Below are 19,343 nucleotides of genomic sequence, written 5' to 3' on the forward strand. Positions count from 1 at the left end.
TTCAAATAACAAAGCCAAAAACAGAGATAAACTAAACTTACCCAGAATCGCGAAGCTAATAGCCTGTTTTGCCTTTTTCATCGATTTTAATGACATACATTTTTGAACCGACGCCTGATTTGTGCAAAACAGGGATGTCCAATAGAAGAACCCTCCGATTACCACGGAGTACACCGAATGGCGGGTGGTCGGATTGGTGCTCGTGCTGTGTGATTGGTAGTTGTCATGTCGTACATCAAGCGTCGCCACCGCCATCGCGTTGGAGGTTTTTTTCCCCCGATGTCGCAGAACAACCGCGCCAGCCAGCAAACGAGGTGCCACCGGAGAACCATGACAGTGATCCAGATTTTTGCGCGCACCATTGCATTGGCAGCCGACCCAGAAGTGCACCGTCCGTCACCATCGCAAGGATGGGGTTGTGGGAAGGCGATGAATTAGCATTAGCCCGCCCGCCGTCATCGAAAGTCGCGAAAAACATACCGGCGGCGATGTGGCAAAGTGCACCCAAGCGGTAGATTGCAGTTGATTGTGATGTCGTACGATTACGGTTGCGGCGGGGTTGCAACGGTTCGACGTTCGCCGCCGTTATGATGTGTTCCGAGTCAGTGGCACCAGCGATTCGTGAACGTTTCGTGCGCCATCACAACGGGGACGACAGATAACGGCAGACCGGATGGCAAACGGCGGCACGGCAGCGATGAAGGTTCCGTGGCACGTGGTTGTTTGGTTCGTTGGATGGATGGATGGTTGTTTGATGTTGACGCAAAGTTCCAGCAATCAAATTTAGATTCAGGATGCAAATTGAAAAGGGTCACCGAAAACGATATGAAAAAATAGAGTGGAAAAACATGTTTTGTTAGCAAGTTTGAGTCGACGGAATCCGAGAGTAAGTTAATCGCATGAAGAAATGGTGAGCGTTAGGTTAGTATAAGTGAGACTACAGAAATATAATACTCAAAAAATGCTTGGACAAAATGTAAACTAAAACAATATTGCTTTAAAATGTATCTCAAAGAATCAACAGCTATAAGCAGCATGACGCTTTTAAATTTATTCTCGAGCATGATACAGACTTCTTTTTGCAAGAAAAAAAAGAGTCTTATAAACAGAATTTAACTGAAATGATTTTTAATTCTGATAGCGCAGAGCAATAGTTTTACAAAACTTTACCAAAATCCTAAAATGTCTAAGTTTGAGCAGCTTAAAATAGGTTTTCTCAAGTTTGGGTGTCTTTTAGGATGTAGTTGGTTTGCATATCTTTTCCATCAGCTTTTTTTCTCATGGTTAGCAAACCTTGAAGTCAAGAAGAAAACCAACACATATATGGAACCCATTAATACGAGGGCTACGGCTCACTCTTTTTCTCTTGGAAAATTCAAATAGCCTCGGCTGATGTGAAAGACAGGTACGCATATCAGACAAGCTCTGAAATTATTATGGTGGGGATTGATAGCTTTTGTTAATTTGAATGGAACAACAACATAACTGTCCGGTAATTATTTGACAGATTTGCAGTGATTTTTGACAGTTTCACAATAGAAATATAAAATGAAATCTGCCAAACATATACTATAAAGTAAGTCCTGATTACCATTGTTGAGAATTCGTTGAATTTTACAAAGATCTGCCAAAAGAGTTTAACATTCATTTATTTGACAAGCTCCTATGCTAATACTTGTTAATAATTCTTCTACAGTTAACATACGTACCTATTCGTTTAGGGGTAGGAGTCTAAACTGACTGAAAAGAGAAATGCTTCGACTATTGAGGAAGTAGGGGATGAGGTCAATGCTCTCTTTCTGGCTGAGGAAACCGCCATTTTCTTAGACAAGCCAGATAAACGAAAAAACCTCCTCTAAAGAAAACCGAAAGATATCCCGCGAACTCACGACCAATTAATTGTCTCGCATGGAGGCTCAACGAGCAATGAAACGATTGGACTGTAAACAAATATCCTAATGCAGGCCATAGCAAAGTGACTCTGTGCTACTCAGAGCAAAAAACTACAGCCCTAATGTAAAAGACTTGGGCATGCCCAAATAGAATAAGCACAATTATTATTGGTTAGAACTGGGCAATTGTGAGCTTTGTACCCCTGTGGTTAGAGTCGACATGCATTTAAACGTACTATGCTGCGGAATCAGTCGCAAAACTTTCCGTGTGTAAAATAATATTCGTCAAAGCCAATGAACGTTGTATGCTGTGGAGCTTCCTTCAAAGAGTGAAATACTAACGGTAAGCATTAAACTTGTAGTGTCTTTATTTATTTAAATTATTGAACTGGGTAATAACCCAGATCACGGGAAAGATAGTTCGTGGGGAAAGTAGGTACCAGGCTGCATTCATGAGCGAACGCTTCACCACATATAAGACGGAAACCACAATGTCGTGAACAGAACGTCCAAATACATCTGAACCGTTTGTTTGAGAAACTGAGAAAATGAGATTTTTATATATTCTGAATCCTCGTCCAAAAATACGTATTATAATAAAACAAAAGCTCGAATAAAACGCGCAAGCTCATAATACTTTACTTAGAACTTTTGAAAATACACTCACAAATAATTCAGCATTTCAACTAATTTTCCGGGTTGGATTGTTGAATAATGTAAAACAGCGGTTCTCAACCTGGAGTACATGTACCACTGGGGGTACCTTCGCTGGCCCCAGGGAGTACCTCGGATAAAAATGCTTAATGGCGGATGTATTACCATTCCACTAAAAACTTATTATTAGTTTTGATAATTGTTTTATGTTTGACTCCAAAACTTTGCATTGAACATATTATGCATGGCGATGCGATCAGTTTATCAAAGCCTGTGAAAAGCGCAGTAGCTTCGTTGCAAAAGCCTTCTTTGAAGTCTTTCGGAAGCCTTCTTCTTAGCAGCTCGTAAGCCTCCTTTTAAAAGGTTTGGAATTCTTCTTTCGAGGGCTTGAAAGCCTTCTTGCAAGAGGGCCAGCGCCTCCTTTGAAGCGACTTGGAAGCCTCCTTTCAAGAGGTTTGAACAGCAATCTATCAAAAAGTTCAGAAGCCTCCTTCGAAGATGCTTGAAAGCCGCTTTTGAAGAGGCTCGTAAGACTCCTTTCCAGAGGCCCAGAAGCCTTCTTTCAAAAGGATCGAAATACTTCTTTTAAGAGGTTCGGAAGCCTACTTTCAAAAGGATTGGAAGCCTGTTTTCAAGAGGCTCGGAAGCCTTCTTTCAAGAGGCTCGGAAGGCACATCTCATGAGGCTCGAGAGCCTCCACTCAAGAGACTCGGAAGCCTCCTTTCAAGAAGCTCGGAAACCTTCTTTCAAGAGACTCGGAAGGCTTCTTTCAAAAGGCTCAGAAGCCTTGTTTTAAGAGGCTCGGAAGCTTTCTTTCAAGAGGCTCGGTAGCCTTCTTTCAAGAGGCTCGAAAATTTCCTATCAAGAAGCTCGGAAGCCTACTTTTAAACGGCTTAAAAGCCTACTTTCAAGAGGCTCGGAAGCCACCTTTTCATGAGGCTCGAAAACTTCCTATCAAGAAGCTCAGAAGCCTCCTTCCAAGAGGCTAGAGAGCCTCCTTTCAAAAGGTTTGGAGTTCTTCTTTCAAGGAACTTAAAAGACTCCTTTCAGGAGGGCTCGGAAGCCTCCTTTGAAAAGGCTTGAAAACTTGCTATCAAGAAGCGCATAAGGCTCCGTCCAAGATACTTGAAAGGCACTTTTGAATAGGCTCGGAATCCTCCTTTTATAAGGCTCGAAAGCTTCCTGTTAAGAGTCTCGGAGTCTTCCCTTCAAAAGGCTTGGAATTCCTCTTTCAAGACGATCGGAAACGTCCTACCAAGATAATGAAAAGCCTTCTTTGACGAGGTTTGGAGGCCTCCCTTTAAAAGGGTCGGAAGACTGCTTTCAAGAAGCTTGAAATTCTTCTTTCAAGGAGCTTGAAAGCTTTTTCAAGAGGATATGTGAAGTTCTTCGTATGTATGTCATCCTCATCATAATTTTAATGAACGAACAATTTTGTTATTATTTGTTTGCAAAGTCTTTTCTCTTTTTCTTCAAAGCAACAACTTTCAATGTCGTAGCAGAGTTCCCCTTTTTGCGGGTAATTTAGAAAGGGTTTTTCAATACTCTTATAATAATTCTATAGTAGTTCGGACTGGGCCACTTGGTAATATTTAACTCTTATAGTAGTCATCAGAAGGTTGTAGTGGGTTTTATTGGTTATTCTTATAATATGATCATGAAAACAAATTCTAGAGTGGAATAAAACTTGAAATGTTACTTGGGACTCCCTTCGACGTAAAGTCCTTTTGACCGAACGATATACAAAATTTTCATAAATAAATTAATATTAGCAATAGGACAATTTAAAAATTTCCTAAAAAAAATATTTTTTTTCATAAAGAATTACCAACTTTCAACAAAATAATCAATACTGAGCAATAAAAAAATAAGAAAAAATTCCAGAAAAAATACAAAAAAGCAATTAAATTGATTAACTTTTTCGTGAATAATAAACGCTTTTGTAGAAGGTTTTATTGCTTTTCATTTTTTTTATTGCTCTTCATAAACTATTTTTAATGAAAGCTTTTAATTTTTTGTGGAAAAAATACTTATTTTGTGAAAATGTAATTGTTTATTTATTTATGAAAACCCTGTATTTTTTTTTTTTTCAATGGAACATTTTTATTTCTCTTTAATAATTGCATTTTTTGCTTTTAATAGTGCTAATTTATTTTAGTTTTGAGGAAAATTCTTTTTGTTAATAGAGATTTTTTGAAGATATTTTATATTTATTTATTGATTGTACCCTGATTTCTTTATTGGCAATTTCCTATCATATATGGAAAATTTCTTATTCTCTATTGCAGCGGTTCTCAACCTAGGGTACATGTACCCCTAAAGGTACCTTCGCCGAGCTTAAGGGGTATCTCGGATAAAAATGCGTAATGGCGGGTGAATTACAATTTTAATCAAAACTTATTGATAACGGATACATACAAGTTTTGATAATTTTTTATTTTTTATTTCAAAACTTTGTTCTTTGCATGGCGATTAGTAAGTCATGCTCTATTGAATCCCGTCCTACACAACCAGCACAATGGATGGAGGGCTGTGAGACAAAAGATCAAAAGGACAAAACCTCGAATGAACAAATTGAAAAAATCTTCTATGCAATCCACCTGATCAATACCTGATTAAAATCTAGAGTTTACAGATTCGGAAGCCTCCACCTGAGAGACATGAAGGCTTTTCCCGAAAAGTTCAGTTGCTTCGTTGTAAGATAACTGGAAGCAACCTTCTAAGCCAGTGGTCCCCAGGATGCTTACTATGACGGGCCGCACAGACGTTTTTAGCTGTTGAAACAGGCCGCAGTATATTTGCAAGATTTGTAGCGGACGTGACATAAGAAAATGTTTTTTCGCCATATATAGTCGCCATCTTGTCGGCTCAGTTGGCAGAAAATATTCTATGCTTTTTTCCTAAATAATCAAGTGGCAACTAATTCTGTAATTTTGATCTCATGTTTTTCATACTTGTTGTTCGTAGCAAATAACAAAGGGATTCTTAAAAACTATCTAAGCAGCATCCGCTCGATATTCGAAGCAAAATTCGTTTGAGTTTCTAAACAGAATCCGTCTGGAATTCTGAACAGAATCCGTTTGGGATTCTGAACAGAATCCGTTTGGGATTCTGAACAGAATCCGTTTGGGATTCTTTAAACAAATCATTCGGGAATCTGAACAGAATCCGATCAGAATTTCAAACAGAATCATTTTGGAATTCTAAAGAGTATCCATTCGCGATTCTGAACAGAATTCCGGTCGAGATTCGGGGCAGAATCTTTTCGGAATTTGTATGAGACTTTCAATAGAGAATTAGAATTCTGTTTGAGATTCTGAAAAAATCCGACTGAAGGTTCTGAACAGAATCTGTTTGCGATTCTAAAAAGAATTCGAATGGTATTCTGAACATAATCCACTAAATTTCAATTCAATTTCTCCAAAACCTCACTTATTTTGAAAAATTGAAATATTCTTATTACGGAGCAGTGTATTACAACAATATTTTTACCTGTAGTTGTAGTTCAATCTTCAGTTCCTTTGAATCTGAGATGAAATCCAAATGTTATTATCATAGCCCGGGGCAATAACATCGAAGTATATTTGCTGTCGGCCTGCTATCATCCATGTACGAAGTTATGAATTTTATGAACCGTAATGATAAAACTATTCTAAATTTATAAATCTTGCTTCAACATCATAGTGATGTGACTTGACAGGTTCCCGAATACACCGAGATATTGGGAATGATAGAAAGCTTTTCCTATCATATAGTGCTAATCAATGGGCCACACGTAGTGTATTCTCAAACAAACCTTCGCGGGCCGCAGGAAATGGCTTGGAGGGCCACATGCGGCCCGCGGGCCGCACTTTGGTGATCACTGTTCTAAGCTAATCGGAAGCCTTCTTCCATGGAGTTTGGTAGCCTCCTTTCAAGTAACCCGGGAACCTTATTTTAAGAGGTTCGGAAACTGTCTTTCAAGAGGCCCGGAACCTTTTTTTAAGCTTTTTCCTCAAACCTTTTTTTTCTTTTTCTTTGAAAAGCCTCGGAATGATCTGTTCAAGGGGCTCCTTTTAAGAGGCTCGGAAACCTACTTTCAGAAGGTTTGGAAGCCTACTTTTTAGAGTCCCCGAAGCCACCTTTCAAGAGGCCCAGAAGCCTTATTCAAAACTTTCTTCTTTAAGTTTCCCTTTTTCTTTTCTTCTTCTTTTAAAAAGTTCGGAGATCTCTTTTTAAAAAACTCGGAGGCCTCCTTTCAAGAAGCTCGAAAGCCTCTTTTCAAGCGGCACGGAAGCCCTCCCTTAAAGAAGCTCGGAATTCTTCATTCAAGAGGCTTGGAACCGTACTCTCAAAAGCCTCAGAAGCGTCCTTTCAAGACACTCAGAAACCTCATTTTAAGTGGCTTGAAAGCCTCCTTTTAAGAGGCTCAGAAACTTCTTTTAAAGTGGTTCGGAAGCATCCTTTCATCCAAAAGGCTTGGAAGGCTCGTTTAGACAGGCTCGGAACACACAAAAAAAACCCAGATTAATCCACCTAGCGGTGATAGTGCCTTTCTCGTTTCTTGCGAGGGAGTAATTTCTTCGCACTTTTGGTATGAAAAAAGTATTTTGACCATAACTTCTGAGCCAATAGTCCGATCCGGCCAATTTTTAATAGGAAACAATGGGGCATGATTCTGCGTCGAATGTTGCGAGCAAATCGGCCGAGAGTAAGTCAAGACAAAATTTTCAAAATGACTTATCTGCTTTTGTAAACAAAGATTCGAACGTCGATTCGACGAATTTGATAACACTCCCACGCAAACAAACACTACCAATAGGCAGGTGAAGGTCTCGGCTACCTGATGATGGCGTTGGTTTGTGTCGAAGTGCTATGAGATTCGTGCACTCGACGTTTGAATCTCTGTTTACAAAAGCAGGTAAGTCGTTTTGAAAATTTTGTCTTGAAGTGCCTAAATAGAGAGTCAGATTTTTTTTTGTAAAAACTGGCCATAACTCCGAAGCCCATAGTCCGATTGGGCCGGTTTTTGATACGAAACAATGGGACAAGATTTAGATAGAAGTTAAGGATAAGTCAGTGATTGAGAGAGATTATTTTGCGCACACACATACACACACAGACATCACTTCAATTCGTCGAGCTGAGTCGATCGGTATATAACACTATTGGTCTACGGGGGTCCTATAAAAAGTTCGTTTTTAGAGCGAACATATAGCCTTTAAGTATACTTTGTATACGAGAAAGGCAAAAAGAATTTTGGTCATAACTTCTAAGCCCATAGTTTGATCGGGTCAATTTTCAACAAATAATGGGACAGGACTCTGCGTCGAATTTAACTTGTTGCGAGCAATTCGGTTAAGGATAAGTGCCTAAAAAATGAGCTAGACTTTTTAACGTGCTTTAATATGAAAAAAAGTATTTTGGCCATAACTTCTTAGCCCATAGTCCGATCGGGTCAGTTTTCAATAGGAAACAATGGGACAGGATTCTGTGTCGAATGCAACTTGTTGCGAGCAAATCGGTTAAGGATAAGTGCCTAAAAAATGAGCTAGACTTTTTAACGTGCTTTAATATGAAAAAAAGTATTTTGGCCATAACTTCTTAGCCCATAGTCCGATCGGGTCAATTTTCAATAGGAAACAATGGGACAGGATTCTGTGTCGAATGCAACTTGTTGCGAGCAAATCGGTTAAGAATAAGTGCCTAAAAATGAGCTAGACTTTTTAACGTGCTTTAATATGAAAAAAAGTATTTTGGCCATAACTTCTTAGCCCATAGTCCGATCGGGTCAATTTTCAATAGGAAACAATGGGACAGGATTCTGTATCGAATGCAACTTGTTGCGAGCAAATCGGTTAAGAATAAGTGCCTAAAAATGAGCTAGACTTTTTAACGTGCTTTAATATGAAAAAAAGTATTTTGGCCATAATTTCTTAGCCCATAGTCCGATCAGGTCAATTTTCAATAGGAAACAATGGGACAGGATTCTGTGTCGAATACAACTTGTTGCGAGCAAATCGGTTAAGAATAAGTGCCTAAAAATGAGCTAGACTTTTTAACGTGCTTTAATATGAAAAAAAGTATTTTGGCCATAACTTCTTAGCCCATAGTCCGATCGGGTCAATTTTCAATAGGAAACAATGGGACAGGATTCTGTGTCGAATACAACTTGTTGCGAGCAAATCGGTTAAGAATAAGTGCCTAAAAAATGAGCTAGACTTTTTAACGTGCTTTAATATGAAAAAAAAAGTATTTTGGCCATAACTTCTTAGCCCATAGTTCGATCAGGTCAATTTTCAATAGGAAACAATGGGACAGGATTCTGTGTCGAATGCAACTTGTTGCGAGCAAATCGGTTAAGGATAAGTGCCTGAAAAATGAGCTAGACTTTTTAACGTGCTTTAATATGAAAAAAAGTATTTTGGCCATAACTTCTTATCCCATAGTCCGATTGGGTCAATTTTCAATAGGAAACAATGGGACAGGATTCTGTGTCGAATGCAACTTGTTGCGAGCAAATCGGTTAAGAATAAGTGCCTAAAAAATGAGCTAGACTTTTTAACGTGCTATAATATGAAAAAAAAGTATTTTGGCCATAACTTCTTAGCCCATAGTCCGATCGGGTCAATTTTCAATAGGAAACAATGGGACAGGATTCTGTATCGAATGCAACTTGTTGCGAGCAAATCGGTTAAGAATAAGTGCCTAAAAATGAGCTAGACTTTTTAACGTGCTTTAATATGAAAAAAAGTATTTTGGCCATAACTTCTTAGCCCATAGTCCGATCGGGTCAATTTTCAATAGGAAACAATGGGACAGGATTCTGTGTCGAATGCAACTTGTTGCGAGCAAATCGGTTAAGAATAAGTGCCTAAAAAATGAGCTAGACTTTTTAACGTGCTTTAATATGAAAAAAAGTATTTTGGCCATAACTTCTTAGCCCATAGTCCGATCGGGTCAATTTTCAATAGGAAACAATGGGACAGGATTCTGTGTCGAATGCAACTTGTTGCGAGCAAATCGGTTAAGAATAAGTGCCTAAAAAATGAGCTAGACTTTTTAACGTGCTTTAATATGAAAAAAAGTATTTTGGCCATAACTTCTTAGCCCATAGTCCGATCGGGTCAATTTTCAATAGAAAACAATGGGACAGGATTCTGTGTCGAATGTTGCGAGCAAATCGGTTAAGAATAAGTGCCTAAAAAATGAGCTAGACTTTTTAACGTGCTTTAATATGAAAAAAAGTATTTTGGCCATAACTTCTTAGCCCATAGTCCGATCGGGTCAATTTTCAATAGGAAACAATGGGACAGGATTCTGTGTCGAATGCAACTTGTTGCGAGCAAATCGGTTAAGGATAAGTGCCTGAAAAATGAGCTAGACTTTTTGCGCACACACACACATACACACACACATACACACACACATACACACACACATACACACACATACACACACACAGACATCACTCCAATTCGTCGAGCTGAGTCGATCGGTATATAACACTATGGGTCTCCGGGTCTCCTATAAAAAGTTCGTTTTTGGAGCGAACATATAGCCTTTACGTATACTTTGTATACGAGAAAGGCAAAAAGTATTTTGGCCATAACTTCCAAGCCCATAGTCCGATCGGGTCAATTTTCAATAGGAAACAATGGGATAGGATTCTGCGTCGAATGAAACTTGTTGAGAGCAAATCGGTTGAGGATAAGTGCCTAAAAAGTGAGCTAAACTTTTTGCGCACACACACACATACACACACACATACACACACACAGACATCACTCCAATTCGTCGAGCTGAATCGATTGGTATATAACACTATGGGTCTCCGGTCCTCGGATCAAAAGTTTGTTTTTGGAGCGAACATATAGCCTTTACGTATACTTTGTATACGAGAAAGGCAAAAACGTTCCCGAATTCGTGAACCAGCAAAAATACACCGTGATTTAATTCATGGATTCGGGAACACCAGACACTCAGAAGCCTCCTTTAGAGTGGCTCGAATACCACCTATCAAGAGACATGGAAGCTTTTTTTTCAAGAGACTCGGAAGGTTCTCTCGAAATAGGCGCGGAGTCCTACTTTCAAGAGGGCCGGAAGCCTTGAATAGTCAAAAAAAGTCGACGTGTAAGCTTAATTTGAATTGGAAAATTTCAGGGAAATGAAAAGTTTATGGAGACCCATATTTTCCGTTAGTTTTCTGGTTCATTTTTCATATATCTTAAGAGTTACGCTTATTTTAATTTAAAATAAAAAACACATAGGGGTTTGTTAATTAATGCAAAAGTTTGTACCTCTCACTACGTCGAATGGACATTGATTCGAAAGCAGATTTTAAATTGAAGAATCTTTGTACATTTGATCGAAAGGACATTATGTCGAGTTGAATGGACATTTGTTCGAATGGACATTTAGTCGAAATTAGATTTTTAAATGGATAATCCTGGCACAGTTCGTCGAATGACGCATTGTCAAAAGGATAATTGGAAACCTAAAACAATAATTGAAAACCTATAGATTTATTGCGATGTTTTAAAAAGTCACCTAAATGTTACTTCAATATTGACCAAAGAACGATGGGTTCAGAAAAAAGTTATAAAAGGAGAACGATAAATATTGCCGACAAGATATTTACTTCAGCGAACCCCTCTAATGATGAATCTACAGACAAACAGACTTAACACTCGAGATTATTTGATCGTTCACTGATTTACTAATCATTTCAAATTATAATTAGTTGACGAATTGCTCGCCCGTGGCTCCCCAATCGGTTTTCTTCGAGCTTGACGTTTGATCACTACCGCCATCTGGTACATGATTTGCCAAAGTCGGTGTAAGCAATAGTTTCGAATTGCATCGAAAAATGTTTCTTTCGTCATATCTGTTCGTCTGTGATGAATCTATACCACCTGGGGAAAACTTAACTTAGCTTGGATTCAATGGAACGGACCATTGAACCAAGGTCCTCCAGCGTATGGGGCAGAAGGCTGTAGGCTTTCAATTTTTCCATAGTCCACCAAGGTGTCCAGAGTTTCTGTTTGCTCAGGCAAAAAAATCCCATTGGCTTTTTTATTCGTTTCTTCCGCTACTGATTGATTTTCCTCACGTCCACTGAATTCCTCCAATCTGTTCATTTATGTATCTTGTGGTTTATTCAATAAAATTTGTTCAAAAATCTACTTCATTTTACTACGTTACCTACTACCGACTAAATGTAATTTCGACTAAAAGTAGTTTCGTTTCGACCAAATGTCCCTTCGACTAAATATCATTCGTCTAAATATCATTAGACGAACCGTCCCAAAGTCGTCTGCAAAGACTAAAAGTGGCTCCCTCGACGGGTACATGGCTGCGATGAAAGCCGCAACGGCGGAAAGAAAGATGCAGATGCTAGGAACCCTGTCCGATATCGTGAGGTACGGACCGGTGACCACAATTCAAACTCCACGGCCGACCCATCCGTAAGCCTGTGTTCATGGTTTCTGTATTCGTCGTACAAATGTTTTGCCTTCTATATGCCTCTGTATGGTCTCTTCTGCGCTTTGAAGCTGTGTATGGGGCCCTCCTTAGCCGTGCGGTAAGATGCGCGACTACAAAGCAAGACCATGCTGAGGGTGGCTGGGTTCGATTCCCGATGCCGGTCTAGACAATTTTCGGATTGGAAATTGTCTCGACTTCCCTGGGCATAAAAATATCATCATGTTAGCCTCATGATATACGAATGCAAAAATGGTAACTTGGCTTAGAAACCTCGCAGTTAATAACTGTGGAAGTGCTTAATGAACACTAAGCTGTGAGGCGGCTCTGTCCCAGTGTGGGGATGTAATGCCAATAAGAATAAGAAGAAGAAGATGGTAAAGAGGAGTGCCAGTTCTTCGCTTCATGTCAGCGCACCCGAGCCCGAGAATATGGTACTCGGTTGGTGTGGACGGGAGCAGCTCTGACGTACTTATTGAAAATCGGTGACAGGGAATCGGTGAAGTAACGGTGGACAAGACAGGTGGGTTCCAATCCGTAGAAGAGGCGACTATCAATTAAATCCTAACCTATCCGCAAACGGACCAACAGTGTGGGGCTGAATGCTGTGGTAAAAAAGGTCGGAAGAAAAAAGATCGAAAGATAATATGCGTGTCGACGGACAAAATGCCGAAGAGACAAAAGGTCTTCTTCATTGGCATTACATCCCACACTGGGACATAGCCGCCTCGCAGCTTAGTGTTCATTAAGCACTTCCACAGTTATTAGCCGCGAGGTTTCTAAGCCAAGTTACCATTTCTGCATTCGTATATCATGAGGCTAACACGATGATACTCTTATGCCCAGGGAAGTTGAGACAATTTTCAATTCGAAAATTGTTTATACCGGCACCGGGAATCGAACCCAGCCACCCTCATAATGGTCTTGCTTTGTAGCCGCGCATCTTACCGCACGGCTAAGGAGGTCGATGGGACAAAAGGTTGAATGAACAAAAGGTCGAAGGAACAAAAGGTCAAATGGATGAAGGGTTGGTCCTCCATAAACAATAAACATGTAATGATCCTCACATGTACTGATCAACGATAACAACAATTTAACGCGCCACGTCTACTATGTTTGGAAAATGGCATCGCTAACGATAGGATCATTATTGTTATTGAGAATAATTTCTAACAGTTTTGAAAAGCGAAGCCAGGCACGAAGACTATCTACAATCAAGTGTGGTACTCCAACATGAGCGAAGGCATTTCACATATCTGAAAATGGGCACCATATCCCATAAATCGGTATGCTTCTTTACTGATATGGTGCCGATTGGCATACTCGGAAGAAGATGCTTGAGTGATTCGAACAACGGGGCAAGAGAGGTTATTAAACCCATATACTGATTCCAGACGTGTCAAGTTGGATAAAGTTCGTCTGTTTTAAAAAGTTTTTGGCTAGATTCGTCGTAGCTGCAGTTAACACAACAGCTCAAGGCAGTATGTCGAAACTGCAGTGTAGGTGGCGTTCTGAACAATAATAACAACTGCAGAAGACACAGGTGTTTGGTTGCAGATTTTCTTTTACCCTTTTGAAAAAATAATACCTTCCAACAAACCGAATTATGGTTCCGGAACAAAAACACAAACATCGGTCCAAACTCCAAAATTGTCGGAATACCAAGCTGAGAATGAAATGTGCTTCATCTGTCCCAAGCCCGACAAACAGATGATGATAATATTAATAATTAATATTTATAAACTTGTGCCAATGAACAGGAACAGAGTAAGTTTTTGCACGTGTTCACAACGTTACCTGAAATGAAAATTCGCACAAATAAGAGAAAACCTTTTACCTCCATGTGGAAAGAAACAAGACGGAAACTGATAAAAGAACACGCAGGTTCACCTAGCGGGAGTTTTTATTTTCTTTTGATATCAGGAATCATGTCAGAGGACTTTTTGTGGACTTCATGGCCATCCAATTTACGGCGTTAATCATCTAGGCGATTTTTAATGCCCGCCCTAGTAATAGAAAATTCTATACGTTATCATGGTGAATGTCTGTCTAAAACTACATAGATGTTAAATCTTCAGTCATTACGGTCTCCGATCGAAGATGTTTATTCAAGTTAAAATTCCAATTCTTATTGAACAAATGGTAACAAATTTTCTAATGAGCACTCAGCTTTTCAATTCACCTTATTAAGTAAAGAAGGTAAAATTATATCGAACCTAAGCGACACCGGAGCCTTCAATTACTTGAATAAAACATGAACGATGCCCTTTTCCGTAGAAATCATCCGCAAGGAAACGGTCACCAAAGCTTCAACTCGGGGATGTCCTTTGGGGAACGGAACGGAGCAGAATCTGGAAAATTTGCTACCCTACTGCTGCTGGGGCCGGAACGTATAGAAATGTTCCGGAGCTATGCGAAAAAGGATACATTCGGCAGTTTGTTTGGTTTACATTTTTGTGCGAAATGTGCGTGAATGAGGGCGAAGAATTCATTAAATCTGAAACCCACTTGAATAATTCAATGCGGCCGCTCTCCTGAGCACGCGTGAAAATTTCCATGGGACTTCCGGTGTAGTACGTTCCGAGGCCCACCACCAACAACAGGGAAATGGCCAGAATGCAAGCCTGTGAAAGAGATGGAAAAAGGTAACGTTCATTAGTAGGAGGATAAATCAAATGTGCAGATTAGGGGAATCGGGAAAATCTAGGTCGCGGTCGCGAAAGTTTAAATAACATCACGCATCACATCACTTTCTAACCATGATTGATGATTCACTCAATTCACTTTATCAAATTTGAACTCCAATTTTGTTTTGGTTCACCATGAAGCCCTGACGTCTGATGATGGTGCGCCATTTTTCTTCACTCCAAATTAACTTTTAGTCTCCAGTCGCCACCTCCTAGGGGCAAGCTCACAACTCATACGACACAATGTGGCATATTTCGCTTTTTACATTTACGTCTACGTGCGTGCGTGCCTGGGTTCCGGAGGTTCCGCTATACATACAAAACTTTTTAAATCATCTTTCATTGTCGCCGACCTCGGAGATCATTCCGGCTTGGTTCGATGGAAGCGAAACCGTCGGAAAATGTTTGGCAAGGGTGATTTTGGAGTTTCAGTATAATGGTAACGATATTTCATGAAAGTAGGCTGAATGTGACCCTCTTTGATCATAATCAAGGGAACTTTCGTTGCCGCTAATGCTGTTGGCAAAAATAAATGTCAGCGCATGATTTCATATTGTATTCGGAATACTGGCTACAAATAGATTAATTTGATAATTGTTATACACAGATTGGTAGAAAATTGCCGTTGCAAAAGCCACGTACATCACGCTTTGCTTCGTTCAAAATAAGGAAGATTCTCCTGCTATTTTCTGTGCTTAATCAATCCTTCCATTCCATAAATTTGCATGTAGGGATCAAATGTATTTCAAAAGTTTCTGCATGAGAAATTTGAAATATAGATTGCCACGCACCACAAACTAAATCGAACATGAATTAATCATAGAAGCTGCATTCTTAGTTTTATATTTATCAAATGCATCCATCGCTTGATTTACCAGTTTCGATTGTTTTCTACTTCCAATCGATTCCAATAAACACAGCATACCTTCAATGCCGTAACAGATTCATACTGATACAAATCATTCGCGGTTTCTCTCGCAATTGGCTGTCAATCAGTCTGCAGTTCAATTGCCTGTGGTTTTATTCAATTGAATCGATACCGTCTTCTGTTTGTGCCAGTTACAGCTCCCCATTCGCATCCAAGCCAAAACTTGCGTTCGATGATCAAATTCAATCAAGAGCCTACTGATGGGCACGGAATCAATGAGTGGGCAGCATTCGAATTAACGATGAACGATTTGAAATTAATTATGGGTAATGGGTCGAAACGCATTTCATCAACATATTGGTGTTTTATTGTGGTCATTAGATTTATTGCGGATATCCAAAAACATATTACGTTTGCACTATTCACATACCTGTGATAATTTGAGTGGTTTATGTTTAATAAACATGGAAATAAGAGCTGACTTTAAAACAATATTCATTGAACGTTTGAAAATCGATAAATTTAATTTATTAGAGAATTGATTGTTCATGTCGTTTATTGTATACAAAAGTCATTTTATCGTCGTTAAGCCAAACGTTCAGCCTAGATTGCCTTTTTCCCATCAAAATACACATTCAACTAAATAAAGCCTTTATTCGCTTTCCAGATTGATAAAACCGCAGGATCGATCCATCGCTCCAGCCGTAGCCGAAACCCATGTGTTGAGCCCTTTTCCCCATTGACGGATTGTGTGAACATCAACCGAGACATTCCGGCTCATTTTTCACACCAGTTGTCGACTACCACATTGCCGCCGTCTGCGCCGACACCGGCCAATCATGTCTAACCTTTCCACACCCGCAAATTGAAACGGAAACCCTTCCGCCGCTGTTGGTGAAGCTGTTGAACGCAGAACACATGGATTCCACCACAGAGCAGGAAAGAAATGGGATACGTGCACCGGGGGAATCAACCCAATTCATTCAGCCGCTCGCTCCGCTGCCACTCATTGGGATTCTCTTCCCCATAGAGGGGTTCTGGGGTCTGGAGGGAAACATCGACCTACGACACATCGCACGCACGCTTCCGTCTGTCAGGACATGGGTGAAAGAAAAATGTGTAATTCTCACCTATATCACCATCACCAAACAATCTTCACCCTCCCATTCGTCCCAGGCAGGACTGTAATACCGAGCAATTAATCTTAATAAGCGTTTCCGCACTCAAAAAGCACAATCCCTCACGCACGTAGGCAAACACAAACAGAACGCTTATATTACACCTCATTCATTCACTTTCGCAATCTAACTTTTCCTATTTTCATTGCCCTCTCTCAATTTGTGTTCGTCCTTACTTGAGAACGGTAGACAAAGCAATTTCTGAACATCAACATTAGCGGTATAAATTTTCGCGGCATCAGCAGCGGTTCCTCATGTAAACGTGAAGTTAGTTTCCTTAGACCGTCTACGACCTCCCGCAGTACTGTTCAATTTATCATTATCGATATCGTATATTACCCAGTAAAAGACTAGACGAGTTGCTGATTACATGAAATTACCTCAGCAGACGATATCAAGCATTGAATGGTTGTAAAATGCAATCACACTTGTTTCGTGTCGCCCTTCAATTTGACGAACAAGGTGTTGTTGGCCATTATGTCAGAATGAATCAGCGCTGTCAACTATATGCCTTGTAGGACTTTGCGTAGCTCAATAATAAATAGCGCAGTTATGGAACCTGCATTGCTGAATGTGGCTTTGTTTGGGTTCCAAAACCAAGGATGTTTTCCATAATTTAATAATCTGGGTTCGATAATTTAGTAGTTTGTTAATAAGTCCACAGAAAAAAAAAATAATAAAAAAAACTGCACGTGAAACTTAACATGCGGAAATTTAACCTATTCTATGCTGAAATGGTCCTCTTCCTTACAAGATTGCTTACAACTTGTATACAATACTGACAATTCACGTCAAATTTTGTATACATTTGGCCTATATCCCGTTTCGAATTACGCTAATAATAGCGTTCCATTAATGTGCATGATTTTTGGCGTAAATTTCAGTGAAATTTTCTATCTGTGGCCATATAGAAGCAGAATTTCAAAATATGCTGTATGGTGGACTCTACTACTCTTGTTGAGCGATTAAACGAAGCAATAGATTTGGTTAATTTATACTGGGATATCCGAAATAATTACAAAATTCCTTATAATACATGGAAAATTAGATCTGGTATGTTATATTCATTTACAACACAGATAGAAAAATCCACTGAAATATACGCTAAAAATCATGCACATAAATGGAACGCCATTATTAGCGTAATTCCATACGGGATATAGCCTGAATGTATACAATATTCGACGTAAATCGCATGTCAAGTTTTACGCGCTGTTTATTTTTCATTATTTTTTTCTGTGAACTACTTACTTTTGGTGTTTTGTCACCGCAATTATATAGTTAGGGCCAGAGTCTATTATATAGAGTTGCGCAAAGAGGATCTTCTTACACTTATTCTGAATGATCTTCTTGTTATTCTGTTTGCAACTTTCATTTTTGTTCAACCCTTAAAGTGACTTCACGGGAGTGTTCATTGCTAAAGCTTTTTAATTCGATAACCAAGTCACTCACAGAGTGCAAACACGTGAGCTTCTTGTTGCTACTTTATTGGGGGTGTATTGAAGTTTTTTGAAGCTGTTTCTAGAATAAACCTAATACATTACAACTCATGCGTTTTAATTTCCCATTAAAAATCATTAGGCGATAACAATACTTCCGCCTTACCAACAAGCATTTGTTTACTTTGCTCGATAGGTAGACGGTTTGACAGTTTAATAGGTAGATTTGGCTTCACTCTTTGCGTAACTCTATATATGATAGACTCTGGTTAGGGCTTGTTATCTCCAATGAACGGATTATCGTATAGGGATCTAAGTTGATCTTCAACACTAGTTAGCTATTCGATATTTAGATATAAGTTAGATTCTGGTAAGTGCACTAAGGTTTCTACAATTCTCACCTTTCTTAATTATGAATTAATTTAGCCAATTATAGTTTAGGTTAAATTGTACTTTTTTGGATTAGCAATTATCTGTAAGCAAATTTATGTAGGTTAAGTTCTCATTGTTCTACAGGATCTTCAATGTTGTAACATAAGTCAATTGCCAATATTACCAAGAAATTTAGGTGACCACTAGCAATGATATTGAAGATAGATTCGTAATTAATTTAACGTGAATTCAAAATAATAATTAGTTCACTGCCTGTAGAGTAGTAGATTTCAACACTTTTTTGATTCCTATTCTTTGTTTACGTTATTTGTCCATCTCTTGTTCTACACATGACCTCTCATGCGATCGATGATCTACTAAGTAACGCAAGGGTGGGGTTGCGTTTCATCGATGGAGTCTGCAGTAGTGGGACCGTTGGCGCTCGTCAGGTCTATTGGCGTGGCGAGATTAACAACTCTACTGTCGGAGTTATAGCGCTAGTTGCAGAGTTATAGAGCTACTGCAACTAGCGCTTTAACTAGTTGATATCATTGCTGATTAGAATCGTTATCGACCAAACAAGCGCGATGTCACGTAAAGCACCAACTACCCCAAGTTTAACTACGGAACACGAAACTGCCATATGAAGACTCCTCGTGGTAAAAGCTAAGTTCATCGACTGTAGTTCTAAATATGAGTCTAAGTGCATCAACCGTAGACCCTAAAAGAGCAGAGTTTTTGGATGTTTCAATAACAGAGAAATATTATCCATTCTTCTTATCCACATCCAT

General features: G+C 39.3%; 1 protein-coding gene across 1 annotated transcript in view; it reads right to left on the reverse strand.

The window, feature by feature from the left end:
• Positions 1-19,343, reverse strand: part of LOC134217692 (sodium-coupled monocarboxylate transporter 1) — a 264,070-nt gene that overhangs the window by 169,710 nt on the left and 75,017 nt on the right. Inside the window, exons 6-7 of the mRNA XM_062696502.1 lie at positions 14,517-14,632; positions 42-205 (exon numbers count right to left, since the gene is read on the reverse strand). Coding sequence (XP_062552486.1) covers positions 42-205; positions 14,517-14,632 — 280 coding nt within the window. The remainder of the gene's footprint in view (positions 1-41; positions 206-14,516; positions 14,633-19,343) is intronic.

The sequence above is a fragment of the Armigeres subalbatus genome, chromosome 2 (assembly GCF_024139115.2).
Source record: "Armigeres subalbatus isolate Guangzhou_Male chromosome 2, GZ_Asu_2, whole genome shotgun sequence".
In the NCBI taxonomy this organism is placed as follows: Eukaryota; Metazoa; Arthropoda; class Insecta; order Diptera; family Culicidae; genus Armigeres; species Armigeres subalbatus.